Source organism: Danio rerio, chromosome 4 (genome assembly GCF_052040795.2).
Source record: "Danio rerio strain M-AB ecotype USA chromosome 4, GRCz13ab, whole genome shotgun sequence".
Taxonomy (NCBI): Eukaryota; Metazoa; Chordata; class Actinopteri; order Cypriniformes; family Danionidae; genus Danio; species Danio rerio.
This window is the reverse complement of record NC_141024.2, coordinates 79,824,373-79,839,432: the sequence shown is the minus strand read 5'-3', so window position 1 is coordinate 79,839,432 and position 15,060 is coordinate 79,824,373. Positions and strand designations below refer to the sequence as shown.

General features: G+C 34.3%; 2 protein-coding genes and 1 long non-coding RNA gene across 6 annotated transcripts in view; 1 reads left to right on the top strand and 2 right to left on the bottom strand.

Moving 5' to 3' along the window:
* The window catches only part of LOC137491095 (uncharacterized), a 171,267-nt gene that overhangs the window by 151,916 nt on the left and 4,291 nt on the right, over window positions 1-15,060 (top strand). The window contains exon 2 of one of the 3 annotated variants that reach the window (XM_088650930.1): window positions 13,167-13,316. The exons of 1 other annotated variant lie outside the window; for it this stretch is intronic. In XM_088650930.1, the coding sequence (XP_088507056.1) occupies window positions 13,232-13,316 (85 nt within the window). In that variant the 5' untranslated portion in view covers window positions 13,167-13,231. Of the gene's footprint in view, window positions 1-13,164; window positions 13,317-15,060 lie in introns of those variants that run through there. One more of the 3 variants, XR_015943094.1, reaches the window with a different exon arrangement.
* Window positions 353-7,900, bottom strand: LOC147845090 (uncharacterized). 2 transcript variants are annotated; one of them, XR_015483526.1, is made up of 4 exons: window positions 7,850-7,900; window positions 7,142-7,292; window positions 1,919-3,617; window positions 353-1,853 (listed from the first exon to the last, which is right to left on the bottom strand). XR_015483526.1 is itself a non-coding variant. In XM_087249589.1 (3 exons), exons 2-3 carry the CDS (start codon window positions 7,224-7,226, stop codon window positions 3,178-3,180), a joined length of 525 nt encoding a protein of 174 aa, XP_087105715.1. In that variant the 5' UTR covers window positions 7,227-7,292; window positions 7,850-7,900; the 3' UTR covers window positions 353-3,177. The 2 variants fall into 2 exon arrangements, 1 of the variants encoding a protein (XP_087105715.1); XM_087249589.1 differs by having other exon boundaries at window positions 353-3,617.
* On the bottom strand, window positions 11,099-12,426 carry si:dkey-48g21.7. The gene is made up of 2 exons (NR_134973.2): window positions 12,141-12,426; window positions 11,099-11,593 (listed from the first exon to the last, which is right to left on the bottom strand). It is a non-coding gene; the product is annotated as a si:dkey-48g21.7 (long non-coding RNA).

Below are 15,060 nucleotides of genomic sequence, written 5' to 3'. Positions count from 1 at the left end.
TTGCCTGAAAGTGTAAGAGTGCAGAGTTATAAATTCATGCTTCTTAATGTAAGAATGTTCAGTGTCCTTGTTTCTCTTTTTGCCTGTCTTTTAAAAAATTGTTTTCAGGAGACACACAAAAACCAGGTCATAGGTCATGGAGATCTCTCTCTCCCTCTGTCCCTCTGAACAAAGTATTTATGCAGAGGAGAAGAAAATCACCTGTTCTAGTTGTCCAAATGTGGCGGTGGGATAAGAAATTTAATTAAACAACTTAAACGACTACATCACCCGGTTATGCCGGGAATAATAATAATTATTATTATTATATTTAACAGGTTCGTAGCCAAAGTAGGGTGAGCATGGAGATGTAAAATCAGAAAAAAAGCACTTTATTGAAATACAAAAGTTAAAAGCATAAAAAACATCTTTTTAACATGAGCCTATTACAAAAACAAAAAAAAAGACAACAATTATCCAAAACAATAGAGCGGGGTACCAGCGGAAGTTTGCAAGTGTCCACAACACCAAAGATTACAAACACACACACACACACACACACACAGCCCCTATGAAAACACAGCAAACTTATTTTACACAGCAAGATCTGATTAGCACAGCACTCGGTGTATATACACACACACACACACACTAATACAATGCACCCAAGCTGGGTCTCCCCCACCCCCTATAACCAAATAGGTTTCAAAGAAAATACACAGAAGACAGTTACAAAACAAAGAGAAACTATTAAAGAAAAATATGAAAATCACAACCAAAAAGTAACAATTTAGAATAGACCTGAACAGAAAGCGAAAATTAGCAAAAATCACTCGAGTGCATAACAAAAACAAAAATAAAAAATCACAATACAAATATAACAATTCAAACGAAAACTATAAAAATCATAATATACAAAAGAAACAAAAACCACAAAATAAAGCTCCGGCAAAACAGCAGCGCTGCCACCGCAGTTGTCAGACTTGGTCACCAGTCATTATAGAAACCCTTGTGCACACAGTCGCCTGTTTTCACAAAGCCACGATTTACAATAAAAAAACTCAATCAAAACAAACAAATGCTCTGCCATACATACCGTACAGATGTTAGAACATGGCCTCACTCTGCAAACATCGAAAGTTATTGGTAACCACTAAATCGAACGCCACCAACACACAAAGCACACATCAAAGCGCCGGGAACCAGAGCAGGCAGAAAGCATGCCGAACGAACAGCGTCTGGTGCAGAGCAGCTGAGGACCAAACCAGTCAATCCTGGCAACACTTATGGTACAGTTACTACCCAAATATACTGAAGTGTACACAAATCGTTACTTTCAACCAGAAGGGTTTACCCATCAGAAAAAAAGACGGCAACACCGATGACACATACCGAGTTACCAAACGTGCTCAACTTTTATACGTCCTTAACGGGATCTGATAGGTTCGATGACTTAGCATGACCCAGCCAATAGAAACTACAGTAATAGTCAACTCGGATCTCATAGGCTCAACAAGTTAGTGTTATACCAGCCAATAGCCATAAAGGGATATTCCACCCTGCTACACTGATATTGTCTACAATAATTTACCTGTTTTAATTGATCTGTTTTGATTGTAATTCTTATTAAAGTAAATCCTTTTGTATGGAGATAGACACTGTGTGTAGTCAGGATATTGTAGCAGAATGTTGATGGAAACAGTTTTGAACCAGTTTGATAACACAGCTGAGCGTACAAGAAACATCCTTGAGTTTTTAACACAGATGGTCTCTTGTGTCTATTGTGAACCTGGTTTAGCTTTTCACGGGTCGGATATCAGCTCCTAATAACTTAGGGTCGACCTAACCCCCAGGAACCATGTCGCCATCCATATCTGGAGTTCGATACAATTCTTTCTTAACGCCTGCATTGAGGCCATCCATATCTGGAGTTAGATACAATACTTCATAGACGCACACAATTAATTTATTTATTTTTTATTTTTTGATGCAACCAATGAGAAATGTTTACATGGATCCCACCTTTTCTGGATTTGTGTAGAGAATAATTATTGCATTGTTGTACTGTAAGTCAAAGTGGCCTAGGAACTCATTGTGAGTGTTGAAGCTGGCTTCTGCTGTTGAAACTGCAAACTATCTTCAGTAAACTTATTTGAATCTCTGACTCTGGCTCTTCTTCATCTGACAGACTGGTCATTCTTTGGGTTAAACTGTATACCATCCCTACCGTAGTAAACTAGAACTTAAAAGTAAATAATCTTTACTAATAAAAGATGCAACACAGGACAACTGAATGGGCTTTCTAAACTTGAGGCCCTGGTATTATGCAAACTAACTGTCCTGGAGCTCCACCTTATTTGATGTGCGGTGTTTTTCCAGTGATTTGTTTCTCATTCAGGGAGTCAAGACAGAGAACATCATCCAAAACAACACTAGCTACATGAATACACTTGAGAGTTTGGAGAGTGAGAGAAATGTGACACATTTACAACCCCACCAACATCCCAGTGTAGGAGTGTTGTAAAACAGTATACCGTCGCTCAGCCTATTTAAACATTATTCAGACATGAAAAATCCTGTGCACATGAGAAAATGTTGTGCTGCATTCATGTCATGTGTGCAACTTTTTGTCCATGTGTTTCTTAAGCTGCGCCGATTGAGACACTGTAGACACTGATCAGCTCTGTATGGTCTCTCTCCAGTGTGAATCCTCTTCTGTTTTCAGATGTGTTAACCGATTAAACCTCTTGTCACAGTGTAAATTGTCTGGTGCAGTTTAAATTTTGGAGCTGTAACAAAAGTCTTTTCACACTCAAACACATCCACTTTCACACCAGTGTGGATCTTTATGTGTTTATTAAGGTTTGCTGATCGGTTGAAACTCTTTTCACACTGAGTGCATGTGAATGGTTTCTGTCCAGAGTGGGTCTTCATGTGTTTATTAAGGTCTGAGGAGCTGCTGAAACTCTTCCCACACCGAAGCTGCGGTCACACTAGAGTTTAAGCATGCAAAATTCTGTTGTTTGGTTTCTCTCCAGTGTGGATCCTCATGTGTTTACTAAGGTGTGATGAGCAGTAAAAATTCTTGCCACACTGAGTGCATGTGAATGGTTTCTCTCCAGTGTGGTACCTCATGTGTTTATTAAGGTGTGATGATTGGCTGAAACTCTTCCCACACTGAGAGCATGTGAATGGTTTCTATCCAGTGTGGATCGTCATGTGTTTATTAAGGTTTGATGATATGCTGAAACTCTTACCACACTGAGTGCATGTGAATGGTTTCTCTCCAGTATGTATCCTCACGTGTAGATTAAGGGATGATGATCGGCTGAAACTCTTCCCACACTGAGTGCATCTGAATGGTTTCTCTCCAGTGTGGATCCTCATGTGTAGATTAAGGCATGATGATTGGTTGAAACTCTTCCCACACTGAGTGCATGTGAATGGTTTCTCTCCAGTGTGGATCATCATGTGAATCTTAAGTTTGCATTTGCTTGCCGAACTCTTTCCACACTGAGTGCAGGTGAATCGATTCTTGTCTCTCCTTTTTAAAATACCATCAGTGTGTAAATGAGTTTTTTCCTCAATTTTGACATGATGTTCCTCCTCTTTACTTTCCTCATTCTCTTCAATTAGGTCTGAAATAAATAAAACATTAGTTTTCATTAAGTCTTTAAAACTCTTCATCAAAAGCTGAAAAGTGAAAAGACACTGGAAACATTGGCTACACACACTGTAATTTTGATGCATGGCAAATTAAAATAAACCAGATCATATTTTGTTTGGTCCATTAACGTGTACACATTTAAGCAGATTCAATTCATCTATATTTATCTAGTGCTTTTACAATGTAAATTGTGTCAAAGCCGCTTAACATAGAAGTTATAGTAAATTGAAACTGTCAGTCCAGTTTTCAGAGTTTCTTACATAATTGATCATAAGTCATATTGGTCATATTGATAAGACAGATTTGAAAGCTGTAAATGGCCTGTTTTTATTCGTATTTATTCATAATTACAACAAAATATTTTTCTAAAATGTGTAAAGCAGACCAGGGCTCAAAATGAACCTTTTTGCTTGGTAGCACCAGTGCTAATTTAAAAAATGTAGGCGCATCAACCAAAATTTAGTCGCACACACCAATTAGAAGCATCATTACTACAAGTTTAATACAAACAGATTTATATCATTTGAAATAAACACTAATCAAACTAACAAGTGACAAAATGTATGCATGCATGAGGAAAATATGTCTCATCGGAATCCCGTTATCACAAAAAAATACATTTTTATAACATAAATGAGGGACCAAAAGACACACGGACTGCTCACCAGCCCTTCACGCACTGCTTGACATGAATGAATCTGTTAACGATTGCTGTGCTGTTCTCACGGGTGCTGTCTGATACTGCACTGATGCTTTTGACATATACTGTAACTTATTATATGCATACGTCATGTGCATATAGCACATGTTCGTTGTTATTTCTAGCTCTCAAGTATATTTTGTCAATAATGGTGTAGCTTCATAGTAAAGCTGTTCAAATGGTTTTGTTTTATATGCTAGATCCCACATGGTAAGCTAGTTAAGAGTGGGAGTAGCTGGAAGTGTGTGCAAGTTTACATGCAAGGTTTTAATATTGTGTTGTTTCGTGTTTTTAAGTGTTTGTGTGATCACCTCCTTTTTTTTCTTTTTTCTCTTTTTTTTCCATTCTCCCCCACACATCCCCCTACATACAAAACCCACAGATTCCTTTTAGATGCTACTGATAAATGTTTTCGACAGCCCTCCATAAAATGGGTGGAGTAAAGACAAACTTTACCAGTTGGAATGTGTGGGGGCTAAATCACCCAGTGAAACAAAACAAGGTGTTCGCACATCTTAATAAGTAAAAATCTGATATTGTATATTCACAGGAGACACATCTGTTGAAAAAAAAGACTATTCTAAACTCAATAGAGGAGGCTATACACAAATATATTATTCTAATTTCAACAGCAAAAGTAGGGGTGTTGCTGTACTCATACATAAGAATGTACAGTTTGTTTTGGAGTCAAATGTGTTGGATAAAAATGGCAGACACATAGTAATCCAAGGTTAACTTTTTAACATGTCTGTGGTCCTGGCCAATGTGTATGCTTCTAATTGGGACAATGAAAAATCTTTCAGAGATTTATTTTCAATTTTGCCTAGTCTCGACACAATTTAATTTTAGGAGGCGATTTAAATTATGTTTTGCACCCAATTTTGGACCTTTCTAGCTCTTCGAGTAATACATTAAGTTAGCCAGCACAATGTATCAACTCCTTCCTTCAGACATATAATGTAAGTGACCCCTGGAGATTTAAATATCAATCTTCCAAGCAATTTTTCCTCTATTCACCAGTGCATCAAACCTATTCCAGGATTGACCATTTTCTCCTGGACAAGCAGTTACTTCCCTTAATGTCAGAAGCAGAGTATGGTAGTATTGTTATTTCAGACCATTGTCCAGTCTCACTAAAGCTATGTTTTCCAGGCAATGTAATCCCCCAACGTACATGGTGGTTTAACTCAAGACTCTTGGCAGACGACGATTTTGTAAAATTTATTGATGCTCAAATTGATTTCTTCCTTAAGACAAAGGAATCCCCAGAGATAAGTTATAGCATCCTATGGGATACTCAGAAACATATATACGAGGACAAATTTTAGATTAAGCTAGTGCAATTAAAATTTAAATAGTGAAAGTCAAAACGGCTTACAGAGATTATAAATAAAATTAATTAGCTACACTCAACATCACCTTCCGAAGAGCTCCATTAGAAAAGACTCCTTCTGCAAGCAGAATATGACTCCCTGACAGATGAAAATGCAGAGGATCGCCACATAAGATCACGCCAGATTCATTGTGAACATGGGAAATAAGCTGGCAGGTTATTGTGTTACCAACTAAAACAATCCTCAGCAGCTGGTTTTATAGCAGCAGTTAGGAAGGATGATGGCAGTATTATTACTGATCAACAGAGAATTAATGATCAATTAAAAAACTTCTATAAAACTCTTTACAGCTCTGAGGTTAACAAGATTGAACGTATTGAGAGCTTTTTTTATTATTTAGAATAACCATCCCTCTGTGATTTAGATTAGTTGGCATTAGAAGGAAATTTAACACCTGTAATTGAAAATGCAATCAAAAAATTGAAAACCGGAAAAGCACCAGGCCCCAATGGCTTCCCGTCCGAGTTTTATAAGAAGTTTACTGCCAAGCTAACACCCCTGTTGAGCAAGGTATTCGCTGAAGCTCTTGTTCCGGAATCACTCTTTCCTTAGATGCCCATAAGGCATTTGATAGATAAGAGTAGATCTATTTTTTTACAGCGCTTAAAAAAATTGGTTTTGATCCTAGATTCTGTTCCTTGGTTAAAATTTTATATTCCAGGCCCCAAGCATCCATTCAAACAAATAATATTATTTCTAAAGGCTTTCCACTCTCTAGAAGAACGAGACAGGGCTACCCTCTGTTCTTTGACATTGCCATCGAACCTCTTGCAACTGTATTAAGGAACTCAGATGGCTTGCAAGGAATTTTCAGAGAGGGACACAAGCATAAGTTTCTGCTATATGTGGATGATCTTCTTTTTCTGTCAAATCCAGATACATGTATTTCAAAAGCTCTTACAATAATTTCAGAATTTGGAAATGCTTCTGGAGACAAAGTCAATCTAGCAAAGAGTCTCCTTTTCCCTATCAATGATAGAGCACAGCAAATTTCCTTCCAATCCTTTCCATTTTCAGTAAGTCCTGATAAATTTGAATAGTGAGTGTGACACGCAAATATAAGGATTTGTTCAATAATAATTTTAAAACAGCATTAGTGCCCAAGGACGTTTTTAGTGCTCAAGGACACCTTACAAACAGTAGGAGAACAAGAAAAGCAACAACCTTAAGAAAGTAGAGAAAATGGGAGACTAATAATACATAAAATCAGGACAAAAGACACAAGAACAAGTAACAAGAAAGAAACTCATTCCTGTCTTTCAATGAGTGCTTATGTGCATTTAGGAGAACTAGGCAGCACACTCAGGGCTGCAAGATGGATTTAATTTAGTATTCTTATTATTAAAATATATCTGAATGAGGATCAAATGACTGAGTTGGTCTTTGAGAATGAAAATCAACCTGTTTGTTCTTGCAGATCTTCCTGTTTGACTGTGAATGTTTCTTCAATCTTCACATCTTCACTCTCCTCTTTAATAAACGCCATCTTTATAACAGTGTGGAGATTCAGTCGCTTCAGCAAGAGTTTTTCTCTGTGTTTGGACACTTTATCCTGTTTAAAATGAACAAAACAATAAAAATGTCCTGTTTCAAATAAATAAAACAATGAACAGAAACAAAATAACTTCTCTTCAACACTTGCTTCAACAGTTTCTTTATATGAGAGTCATTAACAAACAGAAATCAGATAAGTCTGATCAAGAAACAATAGCCACTGATCAGCTGATTAAAACTAGTACTCCATTTCTTATATATAGTGATGTATATTTATAATGGAATGACATTGTGCTATTCAATCAATTAAACTTTCATTAAAACACTTATTACACACTTTTACTTTATTCAAGTATCTTCTTAATTTGTTTGTTTTATTTATCTTATTGTCTGTTTATAGCACTTTTTTGCACAAGACAAATTTCCTCTCGGAACAAAAAGTTTTTCCTATCTTTATTCAAAAAATAAAACTTATTACTGTGAGTTTTAGTAAATATTACTACGTTGTATGAGGGTTAAAATAATATTGTCAACAGGTACATAATTTGGCACTGAATGAAAACACTGAGACTTTAATCAATCGCTTTATATAAGGCTAAACGCTTTAAAACAAACCTTTCTCCAGTTGAAGCACAGCGCGAGAGCGGCGCAGGCTTATGACGTCACATGTCACGCCAAAATAAAAGTCTTTTTTTTTTTTTTTAACTTTTTTGCCACTTACTCTTAGCCATGAGTCATGACTTATTATATATAGTTTTTCTCTGCGTTTGGGCATTTTATCCTGTTAAAAATTAACAAAGCAATAAAAATGTTCTGTTTAAAATAAATTAAACTATAATAGTAACAAAATAACTTCTCTTCAACAGTTTCTTTATATGAGAGTAATTAACAAAAATAAATCCAGTAAGTACGAGCAAGGAACAACAGCCACAAATGAGCTGATTAAAACTAGTACTCCATTTCTTATATACAGTTATGTATACTTAGAATGAAATGAAATTATGTTATTTAATCAATTAAACCTTCATTAAGACACTTAATACACGTACATCGTTCAATAGTTCTTTTTACTTTGAGTAAAATAGTATTATGTTGTATAAAGGGTTAAAATAATATTGTCAACAGCAGGTACATCATTGGATGAAAATCCTGAAACTTTAATCAATCGCTTTATATATATGTGTAAAAGCTTTAAAACAAACCTTTCTCCAGTAGAATAACTTTTTTTCTATTAATGCTTAAACTGACAATTCAAGCACATCATAACAAAGTCAGAAAGATCTTTAAAAAGAGCAATAATTTACATAGTCATAAGAAAAAAATATCTAAAATCACATACAAATACAAATAATACCATTAGACAGAAAGGGAAAAATATTAATAGATTTAGACTAATAATACTAATACTGAAATTACTAAATTAAACAAACAAAATTAAATGAATAAAATTACAATGACACTTAACCAAATAACCGTAAGGAAAGCAAAATTGAGCATCTTCTTTAAATACATCTGCATAATATTTCAGGAGTCTTAGATTTTTTTGTATTATTCTTAATAATATAAAGTGATTTTAGGAGGGAGTTAAATTCTATTCTAAAATAAACAAAGGATGGGTAATTATTTGTGAATCTCTGTTTGTGAATGAAAAATTTGCCATATAAGATAAAAAAAAGTATGATGCGTTCCAGATATTTAGCTTTTGGGTCTTTTAAAGTCTTTTAGATTAAAGCAATTCACAGCATTGGCAGAAGCAGATATATGAGAATTTAGAAGTGACCAAAATTGCTTGGATATTGGACAATCAAAAAACATGTAGTAGTGCAGGGGTGGCCAACCCTGTTTCTGGAGAGCCACTTCCTGCAGTTTTCAGTTGCAACCCATATCTAACACACCTGCCTGTAATTATCACGTGGTGTTCAGGTCTTAGTTTATTGCTTCAGGTGTGTTTGATATGGGTAGCAACTGAAATCTGCAGGAAGGTGGCTTTACAGGAACAGGGTTGGCCACCCCTGTAGTAGTGTTTCCTCTGCTTGTCTGCAGAAAGAACAGGAGCTGTCGATGTCCAAAAAACTGTAAATACTAGAATTTACAGGGTAGATTTTATGGAAAATTTTAAAATGCATTTCTTTTGCCTTGTTGGAAATGCAATATTACCCAGGTAAAAGCCAGGTTCTATTACAGTCTATATCCTTAACCAAAGACCTCCAGTAAAACTTTCCTCTAGACGAAATTTTCCTTTTACATTGGAAAATTTGACGCGCAAAGATATTGTTACGTTTCTTATCTAACAGACTAACACCTTCTAAAAGCAAATTTACAGTTAAATGTACAGTGACTTTTAACTAGGTGAACTAAACCGGGTGATATTGCCTTAACAATTTTATTAAATTCATTAGGAGAAGTTGGAAAACAGTGGTAGGTTATAAATGGTTCATGAAAGAATGTTCCCTGCATCATCAAACAACCAAAGGATCCATTTAATATTATTTTGAAACCAACTTTGGAAAAATAATGATTTGTTTCTGATTGTAATATCTCGGTTATTCCATAAGAATAATTTGTGGAGAGAAAAATTGTGAACATAACCAAGCTTCCAAGCAAGCAGACATTGCTGGTGGAATTTAGACAAAGCCAAAAATAGCTTGTAGGGAAGATAATTAAATTTAAAAAGAAACAAAAGACTACAGATTTTGTCAAAAAAAAAGTAGTTGGAAATAAAAAAAACAAATAGACGTTGGATTGGTTAGTCATCTCTTTATCCAATTAATTTTAAAAATGTATATGGTGTCAGAAAAATCTAATAAATTTACACCCCCTCTGCTTTACTATTAGAAAGAACTTCCTTTTTTAATTTAAGAGGTTTGTTCTTCCAGATAAATTTCAAGAAAACAGTATAAATTTCTTTGGCCACTTTGTTTTCAACAAATAAAGATAAAGTCGGAAAAAATGAGAAAGACCCTCTTCCATATAATGACAGGTCCCATTGTAGCCAGGAATTAAGAATATTTTTAGTTTTGCTGATCCTAGACAAAAAAAAAAAAATTCAAGTGCTGTCTCACTAAAAGATTTTTAATAACATAAATAAATAACCATTTCATTGTGGATTTAACAAGGATATCTTCTATATATTCCTAACTCAAATTATGAACAGGCATTATCTCACATTTGGAGATATTCAGCATAGACCAGAAACACTTGAGATATCAGAAATTAAATTTAAAGCCTTTCATACGTTTGAGTCATCTTTTAGAAATAAAGTGGTGTCATCTGCCAATTGTGAAATCTTAATCTCCCTTTCAAAAACAGAAATTTCTTTCAAATCTTGATTTTGCACAATGCTTAAGGTATAATAAAAACTAATAAAAATAAAAAAGGAAGAAATTTGTGGGTGAACTATTTAGTTCTAACTACTGATTGACTTAATGTTTAACTTTGAGCAAAAGCAGTTGTCTCAGTTCTTTAAAGGATTATTTAGTTGAAGTAATAACTGCTTACCTTGTGTTTGGTTCTGATGTACCAGTTTTGTGATTGTGAAGAACATAAACAATAAATGAGTAAACAACACATTTTAAGTCATCCTCCATTTATTTACATTTATACAAATTATATTTTTATTCAGGCACTGAGGGAAAAGTCATTTCTGGAGGAATGCCCCATACTGTTTACATAAGACAGGATGAAACATCAGAAAAACAGTCATACATACAGTGAAAGAAAACATAATTACAAAAATGTAAAGAAAAAATGTAAAGGAATTTTTTTAAATAATGTATCAATTATGCACAAAAAACATTTATACACCTAAGCTTTTAACTCTTATTGACATCTACAGCTCTTCTACACTACAAGTGAACGTTGCTTTGTTTGACAGTTACAATCCTGTGCTGTAATGTGACATCTTCACCTTCACCAGGGAGTATCATGTTTATGGCTCAGTGCTTGTTATTAAGATTTTGTGTGTTTTTTTTACTGTTTGGTACTTTAGCATCATTCTTGTTACAAAATCCATCAGACATCCTGTATCCTTCAATTTCACACAGCAGCTGTCAGTTCTCCTCCAACAGGTGGTTTATTTCTACACGCGTCCATACACAGTTTACATTCAGTTTGTCTCAGCTACCTCCTTAGTGTTGTGTGTCTTCTCATCAGTATCTCTCACCATCTTCAACCTCAAGTGTCTCCTTCTTAGCATGTTGGTCGTCCACATCTTCAGCTGACTGCAGTGTTGGTTTTCTTTCCCTCCTCTAAGTTTGTCTTGCAGAGTGTGCAGTGTCTGTCTGTGTAGTTTCTGTGTGGCCCAGATGTAGAGATGATGCTCAGTCTGGGTCAGTCTCCATCATCTCATATGCAGCTTGGCTGGCAATGACAAAGTTAGAAATATATATACAGCAAAAATATAACACAGAAAGAATAAGTAAAAAATAAATGTACTATAATGCTACATGCTTATGAAAAATATGACATATTGGAGCATAAGAAACCTGAATTGAATTTTGAACTTTTAAGCATTAACTTTGTCATCCAATATATTTATATTTTTCTACAGTGGAAAAGAACTAGGTTTTTTAACTGCAGTTTCATGAAGTTACAGTCTGCAGATTTAAAACATTTAAGGGAATGATTTCAACAAAAAGCTATATTTGTTTTCAGAAAAAGAACAGTCCAAAATGTACTTTTTGTCAGGGAGTGAGTACATCAGCAAATCTAAGTTGTAAAAAAGTATTTTACAATATTTTTCCAATCAAATACTTTACTATCTTAAATCCATACGAACTAAGTTGATTCGTAAATATTTAAATGCAGTTCTACCCCCACAACTAAAGTGTTACATTGAATTAATAAAATTATTTGAAGCTCAAGCAATGACAGTTGTAAAGTTACTTAATTTTTTTTTCGTACTTACCTTTGTGATAATGTTTAGAGCATAAACGGAGAAATTAAGATATATTTTGCGTCTCAATGCAGCTGGCCAGGACACCCGATGCGTCTGTTGTTACTGCTACAGTCCGTCAATATCCTTTCTTCCGAGCGGGAAATTTAAAATATCTGTCGTCGTGATCATTTATTACCTTTTTGATTGTGTGATTTACTGTTACAGCCCTTAACACAACAAGAACGTAACACTGTACTTACTCTGCGAAAGACGCTAAAGCCACATAACAGCTCACGTTAACTCGGATACAACACAAATGGCGGCTATGTCCCATAATGCAATTCGGTGTTTACGACGGTGACGTCACCTGACAAAGACCGATAAGCAGACAATAATATAAATAAAACAAACAAAACAATTAAGAACATACCTGAAGAAAGTTTAAGTGAAATAACAGTAAAGTGTGTTATAAGTGTTATAATGAAGGTTTAATTTATTCAATACCATAATGTCATTCTATTCTAAGTATACATCACTATAAGAAATAGATAAGAGGTAAAGTTGGTTTTATATTCACACATTCGTTCATTCAGAAGTCTCTATATTGTGTACTATGTTACTTTGAATATTCGATCAGATTTATTAGCATGCAAGTGTGACTTCTAAACAACATTAACACTGTTTATTTGACTGTGAACAATGTTGTACTTTGATAGTCATTGGCTGCTAATATGATTTCACTATTTAGAGTTTGCAAAAAATTACTTTTATGAAATTATATTATAAAGGGAAAAGTCAGAATGTGTGAATATAAAACCAACCTATCTCTATGAAATTGAGTACTAGTTTTAATCAGCTCATTTGTGGCTATTGTTTCTTGCTTGAGAAAAGTGTGTAATAAGTATTAATGAAATCTTTTACCTGATTTCTTATAGTTAATGACTCTCATATAAAGAAACTGTTGAAGCAAGTGTTGAAGAGAAGTTATTTTGTTTCTGTTCATTGTTTTCTTAATTTTAAACAGGACATTTTTATTGTTTTGTTCATTTTAAACAGAATAAAGTGTCCAAACACAGAGAAAAACTCCTGCTGAAGCGACTGATCTCCACACTGTTATAAAGATGCCGTTTATTAAAGAGGAGAGTGAAGATGTGAAGATTGAAGAAACATTCACAGTCAAACAGGAAGATCTGCAGGAACAAACAGGTTGATTTTCATTCTCAAATACCAACTCAGTCATTTGATCCTCATTCAGATATATTTTAATAATAAGAATACTAAATATAATCCATCTTGCAGCCCTGAGTGTGCTGCCTAATTCTCCTTAATTCACATAAGCACTCATTGAAAGACAGGAATGAGTTTCTTTTGTTACTTCTTCTCATGTCTTTTGTCATTATTTTATGTATTATTAGTCTCCCATTTTCTTTACCTTCTTAAGGTTATTGCTTTTCTTGTTCTCCTACTGTTTGTAAAGTGTCCTTAAGCACTGGCACTATATAAAATAAATAAAAACAATAAACAAATAAAAAAGTTTAACTGAGCTGAGGATATTTGACTTACAGTATTCCCATAGAACAGGGGTGTCCAAACTACGGCCCGTGGGCCAATATTAATAGAATCTGGCCACTATACAAAAATAAACGTAATTCAATAAATAACCACCGGGTATCGCTATTACATGCCTTAAATTAGTCATTACTTCTTGTTATGAAGTAAAACTAACCAACCAAACTGAAGGAAACATAATTGATAATCACATTTTGGCGAGCCATGGCGCACCAAGAAAAAGGAAAATCAACAGTCAGTGCAAGAAGTTTCAGTCACGTTGGGGCAAATAATTTTTCTTCACAGAGGTCAGCGGGAAATGTATCTGTTTAATTTGCCAGGAATCAGTTGCAGTAATGAAGGAATATAATATTAAAAGACATTATGAAACAAAGCATCAGGTCTTCAGCTCTTACACTGGTGCCGAATGAGATCAGAAAGTAAAACAATTAGCAGCGCCCTATCAGCTCAACAACAGCAGTTTTTTGTGCTATTAAAGTGCAAGAAAATTCTACACTGCACTGCAAAAAATGTTTTTTTATTTTTATTTATATTTTTTGTCTTGTTTCAAGTCCAAATATCTAAAAAATCTTAAATAAAGGAGAATATTCTAATTTGTTTTGAGAAATAATAAGCCAATATTAAGTGAGTTTTTCCTTAAAACAAGCTAAAATAATCTGCCAATGGGGTAAGCAAAATAATCTTGTTTTTCCTTTTGACATAAGATTATTTTGCTTACCCCATTGGCAGATTAATTTGCTTGTTTTAAGGAAAAAATTGCATATTAGGGAAAATATTAGCATTTTATTTCTCAAAACAAGACAACTTTTTTTTTTTTAGATTTTTTAGATATTTGGACTCAAAACAAGACAACAAAAAATCTAAGTAAGAAAAGCATTTTTTTGCAGTTTGGCGAGTTATGAGGTAGTTCAGCTAATCGCACAGCACAGGAAACCCTTCACTGAAGGAGAATTTATAAAGGATGAGTGTTGCAACTGTAATTTGCCCAGAGAAGATTCAAGTTTTTTAAAAACTTAAGTCTTTCTAGAAACACAGTTGGACGACCAAAATAAAATAATTTCTTAATAAAATACACGCACACATCCATCCATCCATATATATATATATATATATATATATATATATATATATATATATATATATATATATATATATATATATATATGCGTGTCTGTGTAATGTATGTAAAATTTGGCCCGGGACAACATTTGTTTTTGCATCTGGCCCTCGGCCCAAAAAGTTTGGACACCCCTGCCATAGAAGATATCTGCTATTACAGTGAGGGTGTTGGCTTAGTACTTTCCATTTGCATATGTCACGTTAATCACAATTCCCCTTTTTTCGATCAACTTTATGGGTTTAAAGTTGTTTCTAGAAGTTG

Bases quoted from the DNA above. Each gene is read 5' to 3' on its own strand.
- LOC147845090 (XM_087249589.1), bottom strand. From the start codon at position 7,226: ATGGCGTTTATTAAAGAGGAGAGTGAAGATGTGAAGATTGAAGAAACA. The intron at 3,618-7,141 runs GTTGATTTTCAT...TATTTATTTCAG, and splicing joins AGATCTGCAAGAACAAACAG to ACCTAATTGAAGAGAATGAG.